General features: G+C 38.5%; 1 protein-coding gene across 1 annotated transcript in view; it reads left to right on the forward strand.

Moving 5' to 3' along the window:
• LOC102830374 (microtubule-actin cross-linking factor 1-like) overlaps nt 1-20,738 on the forward strand; it is a 474,365-nt gene that overhangs the window by 327,835 nt on the left and 125,792 nt on the right. The window contains exons 40-50 of the mRNA XM_006867570.1: nt 144-320; nt 590-713; nt 1,998-2,206; nt 2,584-2,901; nt 5,651-5,817; nt 8,174-8,330; nt 10,066-10,183; nt 13,509-13,571; nt 14,420-14,661; nt 15,298-15,427; nt 16,524-16,723. Coding sequence (XP_006867632.1) covers nt 144-320; nt 590-713; nt 1,998-2,206; nt 2,584-2,901; nt 5,651-5,817; nt 8,174-8,330; nt 10,066-10,183; nt 13,509-13,571; nt 14,420-14,661; nt 15,298-15,427; nt 16,524-16,723 — 1,905 coding nt within the window. The remainder of the gene's footprint in view (nt 1-143; nt 321-589; nt 714-1,997; nt 2,207-2,583; nt 2,902-5,650; nt 5,818-8,173; nt 8,331-10,065; nt 10,184-13,508; nt 13,572-14,419; nt 14,662-15,297; nt 15,428-16,523; nt 16,724-20,738) is intronic.

The raw sequence follows: 20,738 nt of genomic DNA on the forward strand, positions 1-20,738 counted from the left end.
TTCAGCACTACTCCTAAATGTGGCTATCGTGAGTTCTCTAACAATTCCAGGCAGGCCTCTTTCTTTGGGCTGTATCCAGGAAACCCAGGCTGCCTTTTGCGTGACCTTACTAAGGCCGGCTTTCCCTTATTTCTCCGGCACAGTGTACACGGCTGGGCTCTCACCTGAACATGTTGCTCGGCCAGTATCAGCTATTCCAAAGCAGCTTCAATAACCTTCAGACCTGGATGGGGACTTGTGAGGCCAATGTGGAGAAGCTCCTGTCAGATACTGTTGCCTCTGACCCTGAGATTCTACAACAGCAGCTTGCAACAGCAAAGGTAAGCCAGGACACAGGCTGTGTTGGCCTATCAAGACTTTGTACTGCATGGTTTAAGTACACCTAACAATGGCAAATACATACATAAGGTAATATGTTGGGGTGTTTTGAACAAGATCTAATTATTAAACATTTTGCTCTTGTCTCCAACTGTGAATGAACTGAAAAAGATTCTTTCTATAAAGCAGTTTAATAACTCTAGATTCCTAGAACCAACTTTGGTTACTCAATCAAGATATTTTTCTTTTGTCCGCTTTCATGGATAAGCAGCAGTTGCAGGAGGATTTGGCTGAGCACCAAGTATCTGTAGAAAAGCTCCAAAAAATAGCTCATGACCTCATGGAAATTCAAGGGGAGCCAACTCCAGATCACAAACATGTTCAAGAGACTACAGGTATGGAGCAGCAAACTCTTGGTGATAAGGTTCCCTGAATTTCTAGTATGTACCTCTGTTCTGTACTACATCACATTGTACTGTACAAGTATCTGGTGCTAGAGTGGGGACTGAGGATATAATGATGAATAGACAGACTGTCATCCAATAGCTTCCCTCTCAGGAATTTTATTCTTGTACCACTGAAGGACCTTCACAAGCTGGCTTTAATCCCTTTCTCCAGGTATCCTGCCTTCTACCTACACCCTACTTCTCTACTTTCACAAACAGACCAGTCCTTTCTTCACTTCTTTATTCCTATTACTTGTTTTGTTGTTGTTGTTACTGTCAAGGTGAGTCCAGCTTATGGTGACCCTGTATAAGGTTTTTAAATAGTGGCTTAGTGGGTTTGAACCAGCTACTATATGGTTCAAATTGACCTTGCGGTCTATTGCATTATACCACAGCACCACCCCAGGATTCTTACTGTGTGTGATGGACTCTTACTCAGCCAAGAGATCTGCCACTTCCTTTGTAAAGTCCTGACCACCACTACCACTACCTGTGTACAAAATCAAAAGATAGAAAAAAATCTCTCTTCCTTCTATGCTTCTCTAACATGTATTCCAGGCATGGCACTCTAGGATAAACACTGAACTGTTAATGCAAAGTTGGTGATTAAATCTACCAACGACTCTTGGAAACACTATACAGGGCTGCTATGAGTTGGAACTGACTCAATGGCACTTAACAGCATAACAATAAATACCAGTAATAGTCCTGGTATGGCACTGTAGGATAGGCATTTTTCCATCTAGGCTTCTCTGATAACTCCTAGTACCAATGGAGTCCTGAGGTGGCACTACAGGATAAACACTGGACTGCTAACTGCAAGGTAGACTGTTAGAACCTACCTGCTGCCCCTCGAAGACCTTATACAGGGTCACTATGAGTCAGAACCAAATAGATGACACCAGCAACAACAGTACAAAATAGCAAATATAATTTCATTTTTATGGCTAATTGTGATGTACCTTCCTTTGTTTCAGAAGTGAGATACTGACCTATGACCTAGCAACTGTTTTAGAGTGTTAAGTTAGCAGAAGAACCTTTGACATCTAACACAATTTCTGGCACTTAGTAGGTACTAAGTAAACAATGCCTATTGAATTTGGCTCAAATACTAATGAACTTCATGTTTTTTCCATTAGTTTGTCTTGATGTACATTCTTATTATCACTAATGTACAATTTAGATACTTTTAAATAGTCTCCACTCTTTTTATCTCCTGTCCTTTTTGAACAGATTCCATACTCAGCCGTTTCCAGAGTCTTTACTGTCGTCTGGCTGAGCGCTCTGCACTGCTGCAGAAGGCAATTGCCCACTCTCAAAGTGTCCAGGAGAGCTTGGAGAGCCTGTTGCAGTCAATGAAGGAAGTTGAACAAAACCTGGACGGCGAGCAAGTGACATCACTCGCATCAGGAGTCATCCAAGAAGCCCTGGCCACTAATATGGTAAGACCTATGCCCCAGGGTCAGCATAGCAAGTGTATTTGCCAAATGCCATAATTATATTACTTTGAAAACATAGCAGGAGAAGAAATGCCCTGAATCTTCTAGCAAGAACTAGAGACAATAATTTATCCACCTAAAAATATTTTAACCCAGTTTTCAAACCATTGTTGAGCTTGCAGAAAAGTGGTAACAATGTCATTTGATGAAATGGGATGAACTAAAAGGATAAGATGTATGGTATTCTGAAAGCTCAATTATGATCATTCAACCCTCCTTTAAGGAGGTGAGTGTATAGTTTATTAGCAGTTTATTGGTTTGTGGCTCAGATCTCCTGGAGTAAATGAACCAGAGCTAACAGACATAATTCTTGATGGCAGAAATTGAAGCAGGATATTGCTCGTCAAAGGAGCAGCTTGGAGGCCACTCGTGAGATGGTGACTCGATTCATGGAGACAGCAGACAGCACCACAGCAGCTGTGCTGCAGGGCAAACTGGCTGAGGTGAGCCAACGCTTTGAACAGCTCTGTGTGCAGCAGCAAGAAAAGGAGAGCTCACTAAAGAAGCTTTTGCCCCAGGCTGAGATGTTTGAGCATCTTTCTGAAAAGCTGCAGCAGTTCATGGAAAGCAAAAGTCGGATGCTGGCTTCTGGAAATCAGCCAGACCAAGATATTGCTCACTTTTTTCAACAGATCCAGGTAAGCACATCCCCATCAAAAGAAGTGCAAGGAAAGAACCAACATTTATTGAACACAAACTGTGTCAGAGAGTCTGTGGGAACTTTACCAGAATTATCTTACAGAATAATTACAGCCAGTTTTAGGAAAAAAATAATAAATGCTCACACCAAACTCATGCACAGAAAGAACCACACTGTCATACCTGAAGGATGAAGGAAGTGGAAAATAGACAGAAAAGAAACTTGTGGTTGTTAAGTGTCGTCGAGTCACTTCTGACCCATAGCAACCCTGTATTGGGTTTCCCAGGCTATAAATCTTTACAGGTGCAGAAAGCCTCATCTTTCTTCTGTGAAACCGCTGGTAGTTTCGAACTGCTGACCTTGTGATTAGCAGTCCAACTCGTAACCCCTTAACGCTACCAGAGCCCCTTAAACTTGTCATTGTTGTTAAGTGCCGTCAAGTAAGTTCCAACCCCTAGCAACCCTCTAGAGGGTTTCCAAGGAACGACTGGTGAGCTTGAACCACCAGCCTTGGAGTTCAAACTGACTGCAGTCTAGCGCATTAACCCACAGTGCCACACCAGTATTCCAAAAGAAACTTAAAGGAGGTATACTGAAAATAAACTTAGAGTAGATATATTGAATTACGATGATAAAGACCACTTCAGTCTAGGTTGCTGAGGTATTTTTTTGTGCACAATTTTCATGTGGACTTTTTTCATGTGTGCTTTTTTCTGGTTACTGTCATATCCTGTTAACTTATTGAATAATTTTTCATCATTTAATTTGTAAAGTGTACTTTTTTTTTTTTTTGATGAGCAAAAGGTTGTATTAGCTTTTTTTTACAATATATAAAAAGATTTATGTTAGAAATATTACATAGTATCTTCAGTGGAACACTCTTGATTTACAAACTAACACATGCATTCTGTTGATTTTCTAATAAGTGAATTGCACATACTGTAAGTACAAATTTAATTATTTTCATATATGAAATGAAAAACATTTCACTATTGTTTGAAAACTAACAAATTGGCCAGTGATTTCTATAAGTCCATACTAAGTAGTTTGTCAAAGTTGTTCAACTGAGACAGGATTCTCTACATACTTAAAAAAAAATGTGGGTACAGAAACTTTGAAAAATTATGGATACAACCAGGCAAAATAAATAGCACTGAAACCAATCCAGAAAAATTCACAAATTGTAGATTACAAATATATTACCACAATCAGTTCACTAAAAAGTCTTTAAAGTTCTGGAAATCTGGAATCATTTCCACATAATAAAGAAATAAAAGAGGATGAGAAAGTAAGCTAAGTCAGAATATAAATGCTGTACAAAATATTGCTAATATTTGTTTCCATGGAAAAGTTTCATGATTTATTGTCTTCAGAAACTCCTAACTACTAAATATGAAAACTGTATATACCTAATGTGAAATAATTATGAGATAGGAGATTCGTTAACAGTGTTTGTAAAAGGTATAACCTATGAACACAGGAACCTGGCTCCTAAATCTTAGGCTGAAATTCCTATGTAGTTTTTTTTTTTTTAATGTTTTATTGTGAATTATATGATAGTTTACATGAGAGAACTTTAGTTTTACATTCATTCCATCGTATATCATCTCATTGCCATGGTTCCAATCCCCTCCATGCATCATCCACCAACCAAAGGTATATCCTAGATACCCTCCCCCTACATTCCCCCTCCTCCCCCCTCTCCCCCCCAATTTTTCGGCCCACAGTCCCTTTTCCTCTCTGGATCCAAAGTCCCCAGCAGCTTCATCACTTCACGTTGTCTTCTCTATCTCCATCTCAGGCATCTCTGTTTCTCTGGGTAGGGTCCCGCACTCGGCTCTTCTACATTGATGATCCCAGAGACCTCCGCTCCTAGACTGGAGAATTAATCACTCCTTTCCTTGTTACAAAATGTCTACCTTTGCATGTCCAACCCTTATAATCCACCCTGATAAGCATTATTCACTACAGTATCACGAGTTTCCCATCTGTATTTCCTTTCATCCGCTACGCCCAGACAGATTGAATAGTACCCACTGAAGATTCTGCCTTCCTCCATGCTCCCTAGCACTAGGTTCCCTCTTGAAAGCTTGTAAGCCAGTTACTGCTTGCCTTTGTAGTTCCCCCCTTCCCATTTGAGTATCCAGTGACCAAGTTGCCCATCTCCGCCCACTCTGTTTGTGGAGGGGGTTGTAAAGTACACTTTTGTGTAATCTGAAGATGTAGTTTTGCCCCTTCTCCTATTTTTCCAATGCCACAAATTGTTTTTTCTTACTTAATTACATAATACTGTTTTGATAATAGTGATGATAGTATGTTTATCCTATTTTTAAGTTGAGACTATGAAAGCAAAGAAAAAGTGTAAGCCATGGCCGCACAGCTTTGTAGATTTCTGAAACTACTGAATTGTGCATTTAAGATGAATGCATTTTATAGTATATAAATTATACCTCAATAAAGTTCTTTTTATTAAAAGAAAGTGGGGGTGGGGGAGTTCAACCCAGTAAGTGGGTCTTTTGATTCCAAAACCGCCTCTTTTTTTAATTCTGTCATGTTGCTTCTCAAGTCTTTGAATACTTGTTTTCAGAAGCTAAGACTCCTTTCTAGCTATTCTCTAGTGACTTGGAGAGATCCTATATGTGGACTGGTTTAATCTAGCAATTGTTCCAATGCATTTGCCTCTTTTCCTCCTTCATTTACTTATAAGAAGCAGAGAATTTAAAACGGTTCCTTCTTTACCGTGGCAGGAGGTTAATTTGGAAATGCAAGACCAACAGGAGAACCTAGATACACTTGAGCACCTGGTTACTGAACTGAGCTCTTGTGGCTTTGCACTGGACCTATCCCAGCACCAGGACAGGGTACGGAATCTTAAAAAGGAATTCACAGAACTACAGAAAACTGTTAAAGAAAGGTGAGTTTTCTCATATGTGTACTGGTCACTTCTTGTTATTGAGTGCCATCGAGTTGGCTCTGACTCATAGCGACCTTGTATACGATTTCCAAGGAGCAATTGGTGGGTTTGAATTGCCGATTTGCAGTTACTAGTCCGGTTCTTATCCTACAGTGTCACAATGAGACATAGGAGATTGGAAAGTGCCTATTTCAGGCAATGATGCCCATTGTACTCAATGGGCAGTGGTTTTCTATTACTAAATAATAAATTTCTTCTCAGTAATGGGCTTCATTTTCCTCTCAGTAGATTCAAAAGCACTTAGACCAAAGACAACAAATTAGGGACATGAGTGAGATTATTTGAAATAAAGAGAAATATTGGAGACTTCCCAGATACAATTGAGGGTTATGTTGACACTCATTCTGCTTATTTGACCTGCTTAAGTTGCTATTTGTGGGGAATGTCCAGATTCTTCTTCAAGCAAATAAGAGAATATGTGGCAAAAAGAAGGCTTACTTTGAATTATCAGCTCACCTTTGAAAAAGCCATGGTTCCTATTAGAAATTCCCATTTGGGTTTAAGAGAGTTAACAGATCTTCAGTTAGCCATAAATAATCTTGGTTTAATGTGAACATCAGTCTCCATGACTCTGAGATCAGAAGATCCAGCTACCACTATCAACTATTCTGAAAGTGCTCACATTAGAATGTTCTGTATAGGGTATGAGAGAAAATGTGGAACAAAACTCAAAATTATTTTTTAAAAAACTCTGCGTACTGGTCAGAAATAAACTGGAGTAATCTGAGACTGTGGCCCTTGGCCACCCACTTTTGCTCTGAAACAGAATTCACCCTCATGGTCCAATTTTCAGCAAAGTGGTAGATAGGTTTATATGGAGGGCAACAACACTAGTAAAGTATACTCACCATGGAATGGTCAACTGTTCAAGATAAAAAAGGCAACATTTACCTAAGGACAAAGTTCAGAACAGTTGGGAAGGAGGGTGGAATGGAAATAAGAGCCACATGGAGAGGATTACAATCATTGAGCTAAAACAAAGTATATGATTTACTGAATGTAAAACTGATGATCATCTCTGTAAACCTTTACTCAATTCACAATAAAAAGTTTCCCCCCCAAAAAACTAGAATACGTTGGTTTAATAGATGACTGCCTTAGTCATAAGAGAAAAGCAATTGGTCAAACAAATACTACGTTACCCATTGCTGTTGAGTTGGTTCCAATTCATGGCAGCTCCATAGAGTAGAAGGGTTCCAAGTAGAAGGGCTCCATAGGTTTTTCTTGACTGATGGTGCAATAGTTAACCTAAAAGTTGGCATGGCAATTCAAACTCACTCAGTGGCTCTGATGGAGAAGGATCTGATGATATGCTCCCATAAGTATTACAGCCTAGGAAACTATATGGGGTAGTTCTACTCTGTCATATGTGGTCACTTTGAGTCAGAATCAACAATATGCAACAACAGTCATCTTTGTAGAAGTAGATCAGCCAGTCTTTCTGCCATAGAGTTCTAGGTTGGCAGCCAATGGCAGTACACTTGTACCACCCAAGGACATATAAGTATTAAGTTGTTGTTTGCTGTTATATTGATTCCAACTCCTATCAACCTTATAACACAGAGGAGAGCTGTCCCATAGGGTATCCTGGGTCATAAAAATTTATAGGATCATGGGTTCATATTTCAAGGTCTTTTCTCCCACAGAGTCACGGGTATGTTCCAACCACTGACATTCAGCAGTTAACCACTGAGTAATGAAGATGATGGGGATAAAGACTAAGAAGGCTCTGTTTTCCTTCCCAAAGACTTGAGGGCTTTTAGCTGTATGAGGAATCAGGATCACTGCCTTGCTGCTGTTACATGGGGATATTTCCAAAACCGTTATTTGTTTTCTTCATTAGGTGTTCCACCCAGGGATAAGTCACTGGACTTCTCTGAGACTCAGTTTAGCATTATGCTTGCTAAAGATTAGTATTTGAACTAGGCCTTGAAAGAGTCAAATACCTAACAAGTAGCAGAGATAGAATTTGGATCCAACACCTACATTCTTTTCATTATATTTGTAGTGCCTAAATAGCAGGCTCCTTTTAGTTTTTCTCATTTTAATTTTAACCAGAGTAAGATTGAAGACTCTTTCCCTCAGGAATGTCCAAACTAGGGCAACAGATTCCTGTGTTTGATGCTTTCCTACATAATATATGATTGTTTAGCTAAACCTGCTGTGGAAAAGCTTATGGAAAGGAAAGGCCCTGCTAGGAACTGATGCTTAGAGTCCCAGCATGAACTCATCTTAACTCAGATTGACTTCTTTACAAAGCTTCTTCTGGCAAGTAACAAAACTTCTTCACTGACAGAGAGGAAGATGCATCATCGTGCCAGGAGCAATTGGATGACTTCAGAAAGCTAGTTAGGACCTTCCAGAAATGGCTGAAGGAAACTGAAGGAAGCATTCCACCTACAGAAACTTTCAGGAGTACTAAAGAACTAGAAAAAGAGATGGAACACCTGAAGGTAGGTAAACTAAAGAGTCTCCAGGAATTGAACTATATAGCAGTTTAGAAGCTTGTTTGGCTTAATCTCCAAATGTGGTAGGGAAGTGATATGAGAAATCCAAGTTGCCAGTCTCATCAGACTAGAAATCCTTCCATTATGTTTATTGGAATGTAATTCCCACCTACACCTACCTAAGAACTGAGCTCCATATTTTCAGAACAAAAGCAAAAACGTCTTTTGGGAATATTATATAAAGCTTCACCTGTTTCTTAAGTGTCTCTGCTATAATGGTGGATTGTATAGTAGACTAAGTCTGATCCTCAAAAAGGTTACTTTCTTGTATATTTAAACATTTTGGCAAAAATGAGCAACTAGTCAGATACGATCATATACGAAAGGCAAAAAAGAGCTAGTGGTACTCTAGCTAATAAAGGAAAAGTTAAAATTAGATGGCTGGAAGGCACCTTAAAGGATGGACCTACCTTTCTCCCATCCCCTATAGAATCTTTTATGTTCTGTTTTTGATCCTTAGTCATCCAGCTCCTGCCCTCGCTGCTAAGGTAGCTCTTCTTTTTGCTTAAATCAGCCTACTCTGTAAACTGACTCTTAAACTTTCCTCCTTATTTTCTCAGCAAAGCAGGCTTTATGTTGAACAGATAAAAGGAAATGTTTGCGTCCACAGAAGAGGGTGCCAGGTGCAATTGCTGTGGGGAATTCCCTATGGCAGGAGTTCATTGATTCGTGATGTTCTTAGCCTTTCAGTAAACTTTTCATGGGTACTGTTAACAAGTCACTTGTTACTAGTCCAAACATCTTAATAATTGTTCACATGGTGTACAACAGATGTCACTGTATTTCCCTCCAAAATTGAAAATATTCTGTGAGTTGATGCAGTTTGGGGACTATGGCCCTGTGACTCAAAAGTGATTAATAAGAGAAACAACAAGGTATGACTGAGGGTCAGTATGAAGTTAGATAGCATAAGCTTGTTAGATGTCATTGGGTTCTGTGTCTTTCTCTGCTGCTACTTGGCTCCTGAAAGTCAGAAGCAAACCAAGTAAATTGCCAGAGAAATTCGCTGTTGAGGGAGGGAATGAAGACTAAGATAGTGGCCCTGCTTTGAAAGGAGTAACATTCCACATCTTGGAGACTTAGCACCACCTTGTACTTTTGTCTTAGCAGATGCCATTGTTTCCTGTTAACTTTCTGTGGTAATTAGAACTCTGAAATATGCAAAGTGTGTTCTGTGATTCTATGTATCTGTGATTTCTACAGCCGAATGTCTAGTTCCTGTTATCTTTTCCTCAGACACTTTACACACACCCCTTTGTCCACCTGGCAAATTCATTTCTTAAAGCTCTTCTCATTCTATGCTGAATGGCATATATAACCTTTTGTGCTTTCAGAGTTTACTGACTTTCCATTTATCATATTAAAATGCAATTGATAATCTGAGTTCTCAGTTTTAGAAATCATGTCAATCCTTTGCCATATCCCCAGAGTTTAGCATGATGTCTGGCCCATAGTAAATATTTGATGAATGAATGAATGAATCAGAAGATCCTGAATATTCCATGATAGCATTCTCCCACAGCTTGGCTGGCTAAACCAGGACCTTGAAATGGCTGAATATATGAGTATGATCTCTTACTAATTGTCGAAACTTTAGGGATTATATGTAAAAGAGCAAATATTCTAATTTATTATGAGAAGATTACAGATACTACATTTAGCTATTTTGTTCTTTAAACAGGGTCTCATGGATGACTGGGAAAGGAAGGGAACCCTGGTGGAAGAGATCAGCTGCAAAGGCACTTCCTTAGAAAATCTCATTGTGGAGATCACAGCACCCGATTCCCAAGCCAAGACAAGTGAGTACAGTCTCTCTTTGCTTGATCAGAATAGAGACTGAAAAAGAGGACAAAGGGGTCCATAAAACAGCATCCCCACAGCCCTTAACCTAATCTGGTCTCCCCTTTGTTATGTAATATTGCTCTGTTTTTCGAAATTCTTTTCCATGATGAGAAAAGTAAGGGATTCCTTAGCCTTCTTAGAAATGTCATATAAACATGAGAGGATTAAAATGTGTTTTCCCATTTTGAGGAATTTCTTTTAAACATGTAACATGTGAATGGGATAGTCGTGTACATCATCTTAACCTTGGGTCACCCTGGCTCTGCAGAGTGTAATATCCAGGGAGAAACTAGATTCTTGAGAGTCCATATTGCTACACTAGGCAGAACTGGCACACTTCTTGGGAGGGAATGTAGAGATTGTGCTCAGATGTATGAATAACCCCTGTCTGCAAATTAAGTCTTTCAAACAAAATCCAATATAAGCTCATGGTCAGCTGCTGATTGTTAATTGGTACCCCATAGATTTTATTACCGAACTATGTTACTTCACTCTTACAGTCACTGAAATTGGTATAAGAAAAAGGTTGCTTTTTTTTCCCCCCTTCTTAAAATAACTGCTATTCTGTGGTAACCTAAAGAGATCTTTAAACTTTAGGTTACCACAGAATGTAATGACAATTTAAGGGATTGATCATTTTTACAGTCTAACTCATAGAAACAAGGCAAAAGACTTCCTTAAACACTCTACCTTTAGGGTCTCAGATGCTTAATTCTTGAGATAACTATCTGGGTGGGTTTAAGCTCTGTAAGGTTTAAGGAGCTCTGGTAGTGTAGTGGTTACGAATCGGGCTGCTAACCTCAGGGTCAGCAGTTCGAAACTACCAGCTGTTCTGCAGGAGAAAGATGAGGCTTTCTGCTCCCGTAAAGGTTTACAGCCTTGGAAACCCTGTACAGGGTCGCTATGAGTCGGACCTGACTCCATGGCACATAACAACAGCAACAACAACCCATAGTGTGGAAGTCAGTGAATTAGTGTGTGACTAGATTCTGAGTCAGCAAACTTATCTATCAAAGGCCAGACAGCAAATAGTTTAGACTTTTGGGCCATATGGTCTTGGCCACTACTATATCTCTGCCACTGAAGCACAAAAGCAACTGTAACCAATATGTAAATGAATGGGTGTGGCCAGGTTCCAATAAAACTTGAGATACAGAAACAGAGGGTCACATTTGGCCAGTGGGCTATAATTTGATGGCTCTTGGACTTGACTGGTAGTGGTTCAAACCTTTTAAATCTCATGAAACCATATAAAACAAAAAAAATTCGCGTAAATTTCCCTTATAAGCTGATTATAGCATTTCTTTATTATGTGAGTATAAAATTTTGAGAAGGGAGATTATTGGATGAGTTTCACCATCTGATATATTTCTGGATTTTATTTGGTTTTATTACATTTAGAAAATAGGACTCACTCAGTAGTTGTAAAAGATGTTTTTAACAGTTCACTTTATAATCTTGGAATACTTTGATAAAACTGAACTGGAAGCTTGAAAGTAATGTAATAAGTTCTTGTTTCAAAGTTAGATCACTAAGACTATCTAATAAGAACTCACATTCATTTCTGAACCATAAAACAACACTTTAAGTCAGCCTTGGGAATAAAACTTGTCATTGTCATGGCCTGAAGTGTTAACATTTTATCAACATGCATTTCTGCCTTGATGAGAGCTTTCTCTGCATAGATGTGCTTTTAATTTAGTACAGTACACATGTGCTGCAGATGTGTCTTCCTTTGCACCGTATACATGAGTGTTCATGTACATGTTTGAATATTATAAAGTGTCAGTCATAACTATTCCCAGTGACACTCCAAAAAGAAGATTCAATATATGCAAGGTGGCAAGAACCATTTTATTCCTCTCCAAAAGATGGCATAAATTGGTTATATTCAGTAAGATCAGTTAGAGTGTTCAGCATAACTAAATGTGCATAATACTTCCATTTCTAAGTTGTTTTATAATCTCACTATTAAATTTAAGCCAAACATTTACAGAATTTCTAAAATCCCTCCTCAAGAATGTTTTGAAAATCACTAACCTGGGTGCTTCAAAGATCGCTTCAGCTCTGAGCAACCATGAACATTGCTATTCTTTACATTTGTGTACCTCTTTTTGTTTACTAAAGTGCTTTCACATGCATTATCTCACTGCCTTTCCATTTCTCCATTATCCCCATGAGAACTGGCAGGCTAGGTATTTTATTATAACATCCTAGAGCAGAACTGAGGTCTGTCCAGAGATGAAGGCTCACATACTGAGTTAGGACTCCCCATTACCTGTCGACTTTCTTTTTGCCATGACAGTGGATTATGATTTTTTTAATTTGACCCATTTCTTTTTGAATGGAAAATATAATAAAATTAACGTTTAAGCATTTTATAATTATCACCCAAATAACTATTTTTTAAAATATAATGTCATTGTACATGACTTTTTCCAGAGTGAAATTAATGGATATTAGAATTTTATTATTTTAATGTAGTATTGTAGCCTGAATATTTTTAAGATTGATGTATAATTTTTATAATTAAATGATGAGGATTTTTGTTTGCTTTGTTTTTAACTTGAGATGCAAGGAATCAGCTAAGGGAGAACATCAGTGAAATTATAGGCTTTAGAAACAGAAAAGGCCCAAAGCAGACACAAAATCAGATAGGTTCATTTAATGTCTTTATTAAAAGAATGGTACATTCTATGTTCTTAATTGTTCTTATTGTTCCTTTCTATTATATTGAAGGACAGTAATGTTAAAGGTGAACCTTTTTGGCATTATTATAATCCTCATTCCAAAAAGATAGCATTCTATCAGCTTACTAATGTTACCCTTTGTTGCTGATTGCCATCGAGTCGGTTCGGACCCATAGTGACCATGTATAGGGTTTCCAAGGAGCAGTGACTTTGAACCACCGACCTTGTGGTTCAAACTGACCTTGTAGTCGAGTGTATTATCCTGCAGTGCTACATCAGGATTCCATATTACTTATACATATTTGCTTTGAAATATTAGGGCAGGGCCAAAGAATTTAAGTTGTCAATTTAAGAAAGGATCTTAGATTTCCTTTACAAAAGAATCATCAGTGCTAAGGAGCTTTTTCTCAACTTGAAGGATACTTTTGTCTGGCAGCTGAAATGACCTGTCTCTTTCCATGAGTATGTTGTCTTGTGCTGTGTTAACTTCTTGATACCCAAGCTTAAAGTGAGTGCCAAAAAACAAATGCAGTGCCTGTTTGTATTCCTAACGTTTGTCTTGCCCTGTTTGTCTCCCTGTCCTTCTGCTCAGGTTCCATACTGCCCTCTATAGGAAGCTCTGTAGGCAGTGTAAACGGATACCACACCTGCAAAGGTGAGAATGCCATTTCAACAGTGCCTCTTTGTTGGGTGTATTAGGACACTGTTCATGTGTGCATCTGTGTATGTTTTCATATGTGTGGAAGAGCTCTTGTCAGGATGAGTGTGAGAGTAAAACTCTGGGAGAAGCAACTGTGATACCTCTTAATTTATATGGCTGTAGACTAACCAGGTTGGCAGCCAGTGAAACTAAAGGTACTGAGGAAATAGAGTGGACCTCTGTATGAGACCAATGTTGTTGTTAAGTGCCGCCAAGTTGGTTCCAATCCATAGTGACCCTATATAGGGTTTTGGAGGAGCAACTGGTAAGCTTGACCCACCGACCTTGTGCTTCAGGTAGTCCCAGCACATTATCCCACAGCACCACACCAGGACACCATATAAAACAATAAAGATTAACAAATCTTAGCATTAGAAAGCACCTATACTAGACATAGTCTAATCTAGCCTTTAGCCTCTCAACCAGAGGACTTCTCTAGTTTAGAGAAAAGGGAACAGATGGAAAAGTAGAAGAGAATGGTCAAATCCGTGAATCCAAACACTACATGAAGGGTGAATTTATTCTTACTCGCTTTACTTCTGCAGTTTCCGTGTTTATTAAGTATTTTAAGGTGTATATCTGCGTATATTAATGCCAAAATAGGAAGCAGATTAATGAAAGCTCTTTTGTTTTGTGTCTTTAAGTGTCAACTTTTATGTTATTTGCCAAGAAAAATTATCTATAGTTCTCTAGAAGGAGTAGGTAAAATGCCTAATCCTGATGAGTAATTTAGGCACAAAGAACCAATGCTCGGGGTGCTTTGAGAGCTGTTCCCAATCTGATTTCTATTTCTATGAAACTAGATCTGACGGAAATCCAGTGTGACATGTCAGATGTAAATTTGAAGTATGAGAAATTGGGGGGAGTACTTCGGGAACGCCAGGACAACCTTCAGGCTATGCTCAGCAGAATGCAAGAAGTCCAGAAGGAGGCAAGCTTAGTGCTTCAGTGGTTAGAGTCAAAAGAGGAAGTCCTGAAAGCCATGGATATCTCTTCATCTCCAACCAAAACAGAAACAGTGAGAGCCCAAGCTGAATCTAATAAGGTACTGTGTTTATCTTCTTATTAGCATCCCACATACTAAGAGAAAGGAACTCACTAGAAGAATATTTGCTGTGCCCAGGTTCCTGCCTGAGTCCAGGGACCAGGGAATGAGACATGGCCAGCTACCCAGGCTATGATGAGCAATGTGTTTGACTTTCAAATGATAATTATGCCTTAACTCTCCTAGAGAATTTTCCTATTGTTAGCATTAGAAATTGTTATAAATCAGATTCAAAAATAAAAACAGATTTGTTTGCAGAAAAAGAATAGCTCTCCCCAGAAGCATCAGCTCATTAAACATGGGATTTTCTATAGATACTGAGAGAGAGCAGAGCCATTCTCATCAAAGCACCTTTCCAACTCTTGATCTAAATAGCTGTGATAATAGTTTATTCTTAAACTAGACATGTGGTATTAGGGAAAATGTCATATAATTCCTGTTTTTTGGATGATGCTGACATAAAAGACATTTAGATTCTGCTATTGAAAATTTCATTTTAAAGTGAAAATTGAAGCAGAAAAGCAAGTCATAGAGAAAATCAGAAGTACAACTTATAACTGTTACTCATCTTTCTAGTCATTTCTACTACATACAGCTTTATTTCCTGTCTGAACTTCATAATGTTTTTTCTCCTAGGCTTTCCTGGCAGAGTTGGAACAGAACTCGCCAAAGATCCAAAAAGTAAAGGAAGCCCTGGCTGACTTATTGTTGACATATCCTAACTCACAAGAAGCAGAAAGTTGGAAGAAAATGCAAGAGGATCTCAGTAAGTTCTCACAGGGGTATTGCAAATCCACTAAGTTACTTGTCCTCAAAACAAATACAGGATTTCAGCACACCCTATATAACAGAAGTAATTTTTAGTTGCTTTTCACCAGCAAGTGAGAGGCCCAGATGTAGGATCAGAGAGGGAGCCTAATTAGGGAAAACATTTAGAGATTACACTCAAATTGTCAGAAGTTGGGCTTTCTTCGGACAGTCACAATGACTATCTGCTGTGATCAAAAATTTTTAAAAAAAGCATTGGAAATAAAAGGTAAAATGTACTGACGATGAAAATGAAAAATAATCTAAATTGCAGTATGTTCATTATATTGAACAGTAGATGAGGCAGATGAATATTTATTGGCATGAAAGATGTTCATAATATATAACTTTTTAAAAAGATTATAAATAGTTTTATAGTATAAATTATACTATTTTTTATATTACAGTTTTTATATGTATTAATATTCTTAGGAAAAAAGTCTAGAAAGATTTGTAACAAATAATGGTGATAATATTTCTGAGTGGCAGTATTGCAGGTATTTTTATTTTTTTCGTTTAATATTCTAATTTTTCTACAAGGACTATTTATTTTCTCTTTTTTAGAAAACTTTTTATTTAAAATAGTTATATATAAGGGGGGGAGCTTCAAAAAGTTTGTGGGAAAATTCTGTTATCTTTTTTTTCCATATTTCCATGAACTTTTAGAGGTGCCCTTGTACTAACAAAATAGCTATACAGGGAGCTGTACCTTGGACGCGGTCTCCCCCAAGGCGACATCTTACATAACTGTAATACAATATTAAAACCAGGAAATTGACATTGGTGCAATCTCCAGAGCTCATTCACATTTCATAGTTTTACGTACACACATGTATGTGTGTAAAGTTCTATGTAGTTCTATCACATGTGTAGCTTCATGTGACCTACCACCATCACAATCAAAATACCTATTTGTATTGTTGTTTTCATTTCAAGGTTACTTAAAAAAAAATTCTCCTGGGATCATTTCCTGTATTATATTAAGAATATAATTAAGGAAGCGGCTAGTTGCCAATGAGAATAAAGGAATACCATCTCCTATTTCCTTTCTACAGATTCCCGATGGAAAAGGGCCACTGAGGTGACTATGGCTCGGCAAAAACAACTGGAGGAATCAGCAAGCCATCTGGCCTGCTTCCAGGCTGCGGAATCTCAACTCCGGCCCTGGCTGATGGAGAAGGAACTGATGATGGGCGTGCTGGGGCCTCTGTCTATTGACCCCAACATGCTGAATGCCCAAAAACAACAGGTCCAGGTGAGCAATATAGCTTGATGCTCTAGGACAAAGAAATTGGAGTCATATAAGGCTAGGTTCAAATGCTGCAAGTTGCTAAACCATTTAATCTCTCAAAGTCTCAGTTTTCTCTCTTTAAATGAGATGTTTATAAAGTGCTTACCTGTCAAATAGTAAATAGTCATTATCTGTATTAATACCATTGAAAAAGATAGATCAGTGGATATGAGAAGGGGGAACTTTTTCTGACTATATTATTGAATTATAGTCTACTTTTAATCCCTACTGATGGTGATCCATATTGCATAATATAATATCTGTTACCTCTTGGCTTTACTTAAAAATTTTCTGCTGATCAAAACTCAACAAAATTGATTCAAGTTCATAGCATCATAGAAATTTAGGCTGGTCAGAATTGTCGCAGTTGCTCAAGGTTACTTCCAATGAAATCCTGGTTATTATTTGTAAGTATTTATAGAAACTGTTCATTGGGTTTTGTTCCATGAAACTGATATGCACATAATTTTTGCCAACAAATATGAGAAAAATATGGCAAAGGAACAAGTGCAGGGCCCAGAGTAGAGTGAAAGCTGTAATATATGCAATATTGCACTTTATTGTTAATTTAATATATACGTACATAACAGATTTTTAGTTAAAAAAGCAAAGAGTGGGTAGCACCTGTATTCTCCCCTAAATCTGTTCCATTTCTTCTCAAAATCTACTTTCAAATATTTTTCTAATCCAGTGGTTTTCAATATTTTTGGTCTCAAAACCCTTTTACTCTCTTAAAAACTATTGTGGCACTCCCAAAGAGCTTAGGTTTATCTATTTATAACCGTTAATATTGGCTATATTAAAATAGTGAGGAATTTAAAAAATGTTTATAAAGCCATCACATGTTAACCTAAGAAAAATGTTTTCTAAAACATAAAATACTTAATTATAAGAATGACGTTGCTTTATATCTTTACAAATACCTTTATTGTCTGGCTGGGCCAAAGATTTTCGTATCTGCTTTTGCATTTTTTTTTTCCACTTTATGCTTTTAATTTTTTCTTTTTTAAGTTTTTATTGTGAGGTTTACATGGGACAACATCACCTTTACACTCATCATATCATATTTCATTTCATTGTAATGATTAACAATCCCCTCCATGCATCATCATATAACCCCAAAAGGTACACCCCATAGGCCTGACCCCGCCCCCACCCCTCCACCCCAGGGCCACCAGCACACAGCCCTTCTCCCTACCTGAGTTCAGTGTCCCCAGCCATTCCATCTGTCCACTTCATCATGTCTGTCTCCATCCCTGGTGTCACTGCCTCTCTGGGTAGGGTCCTGCTCTCCTTTCTTCTCACTTGATGGTCCCAGGGACCTCTGCTCCTGGGCTACAAAATCAATCACTCTCCTCCTTTTGTCAAAAAACATATACCTCTATATTTCCTAGCCTCACAGTCAGTTCTGGTGGCAATTATTCACTATTGTACCACAAGAGTCTTATCCCCATTTCCTTTCACCAGCCTGGTCCCAAAGGATTGGAAATCAATCAGTGGTGATTCTACCTTCCCCCGCCCTGTCTGGAACTAGGCTCCCTCTTGAAAGTTTGTAAGTCACTCACTTCCTGCCTTTATATGCCCCCCACTCATTTTGGGTAGCCAATGTCTATGTTGCCCATCCCTGTCAACTCTGTGTACCGAGGGGGTGGGAATGATCCTCGCTATAAAGATTTGTTCCCCTTTTTGAGCTACTACATCCATAAGTATAGGTAAAGTTCATCAAATTGTAGCAGGTTACTCTTTTTTTTTTCTTTCCCTGTTCTTTCTTCTAGTTGTGTTCTGATCATCCAGCCATCAATGCCAAGTCAAGTGGGTACTATCTGCAAGTATGGGTATTCTTGTGCATCTCCCCTCACTTCATATCAGTTGGACACTTCACTCTTTGCTCTAGTCCTCTGTGGTCATGTCACTGCCTCTGGGCCCAGGAGTCCCCAGGTCTTGCCATACTGCTGGCCATCCAGGTCTCCACCAGGTTCACGTTGGTCTATTGAATGTGATCCGCCTTAACTCGCAACTTCATTGCTGTTTTTTCCCCCCTCTTCCCTTATAGGTAACCATCAGTAACCAGCGTGGTCACCAGCCAGACCACATCCCTGCTCATTCATGTATTCCCCTTGAGTCTCAGTCTTGGGAGTTTTCTCTGAGGGGGTCTCGACCACTTGCCTTGATGGCTCCTAGGCAAACAGCTTACTTGTTTTTGTAGTAATCAATTGGACTGCCGTTATTGTTTCAGATTTTTCCTGCCGGTCTTTCTTTCATGAAGTATCTTCTGTTCTTCTAGCCACTCCAGGCTGGTCTACTCATCCTTTCCAGTGCAAATTTGGAGTGCTTTTCATTTTTTAAAACTTTTTATAGTGAATTGAGTTTAATTTTTCATCAGTTTTACATTCAACATACCATGCACTTTGTTTCATCTCATTTATTACAATTCCCTTCATGCAACAATTATTCTGATTCTTCCTTGGGTTCCTATTTCCATTCAACTGACTTTCCCATCTCTTCTCAATTTTGTTCTTAAGTAAATGTTGCCCTTTTGATCATTCTAGTGAGCATACTTTACTAATGGTGTTGTCCCTACTATATACTATTTACTACTTAGCCAAAAGTTGGGTCATGAGGGTGAGTTCCTTTCTAGGCCTGAAAGTAAGCCCATTTTTTTGTTATTGATATATATAATAATTTTGAGTTTTGTTCCATATATTCTGCCATTCTATCCAGGATCCTCTAATGTGATCCCTTTCAGAACAGTTGGTAGTGGAAACTGGATCTAGTTCTTGTCTCAGCGTTGTAGAGAATGATGTTCACTTGTTCCATTAGTCCTTTGGACTAATTGATTCCAAGTCTCTCAATTCTCATTACTCTTCTTTCTTCTGCACAAGGAGAGACCAATAGTTGCACCTTAGATGTCCACTCATGAGCTTTTCAGATACCAGATGCTACTCACCAAAATAGAATGTAAAATATTGTCTTTGTGGATTGCATTCAGTCTTTTGTGATAACCAGATACTATGTAGCTTCTGGAAGACTTCATTGTACACTTGTGACAGAATACTGATTCTAAGAGGCAAATAGCATCTTAATGATATGTGTAAAAATATGAAACAGCAAACATTTCTTCCACAACCGTCTCAGTTGGGTTTGATAATTTGTTGCAGTGGCCACACAGAAGTCAGCCAACATACTCAAAAGTTATGGGGCTTATTAGGAAGGTTAACAGGTTACAATTCAGGATCAGAAATGCTCTGGGCACAATTGTTTCAATCAACTGCTGATAAATGCCCATATGACACACTATTCCACCTATAAGCCTAAGCCTAAAGGCACTTGAGTCTAGCTACCCCACTTAAGTGCCTGAAGGCACGCCATTCCTGAAGCAAGCTTCCTGCACAAAGTCACTCAGCTTTACTTGATCTATGGGATGGGAATTCTACTGCTCTGTCTTGTGGTCTGGTTCTTGGATCTGTTGCTGCTGCTGCTTCTCTGCCACTCCTCCAGTGTCACCGCTTTCTGTCCTCTGGGTCAAAGAGGTTCAATATGCAGAGATCAGAGAGTCAAAAGAATGTGCTCTACTCCTGACTTGATTTCTTTGATAGTAGTGAGATCTCCCCTCCTACTTCTGAGGTGGCTGATTTTAAACCCATGCTAAAGTTTCAAGATTTTACAGTTATAATTAATTCTACTCACATCTAAATCTGAATAATGCGTGTCATCCTATCAGCATCTTCTCCCATATTCTCTTTTTTTCTTAGTTTTAAAAGAAGTTTTTATTGTGAATTGAGTTAAAGCTAACAGGGCAAATTATCAGTTTTACATTTTATAAATCATGTTTTGCTTCATTGCAATGATTACAATCCCTTCCATGTACCATCAGTCAACAGTATTTACTTCTATTCTCCCCAACCCCTTTTCTTTTTAAGGTTTTTATTGTGAATTGAGTGAAAGTTTATAGGGCAGATCATCAGTTTTACATTCAACA

The sequence above is a fragment of the Chrysochloris asiatica genome, unplaced genomic scaffold (genome assembly GCF_000296735.1).
Source record: "Chrysochloris asiatica unplaced genomic scaffold, ChrAsi1.0 scaffold00106, whole genome shotgun sequence".
NCBI classification, from domain to species: domain Eukaryota; kingdom Metazoa; phylum Chordata; class Mammalia; order Afrosoricida; family Chrysochloridae; genus Chrysochloris; species Chrysochloris asiatica.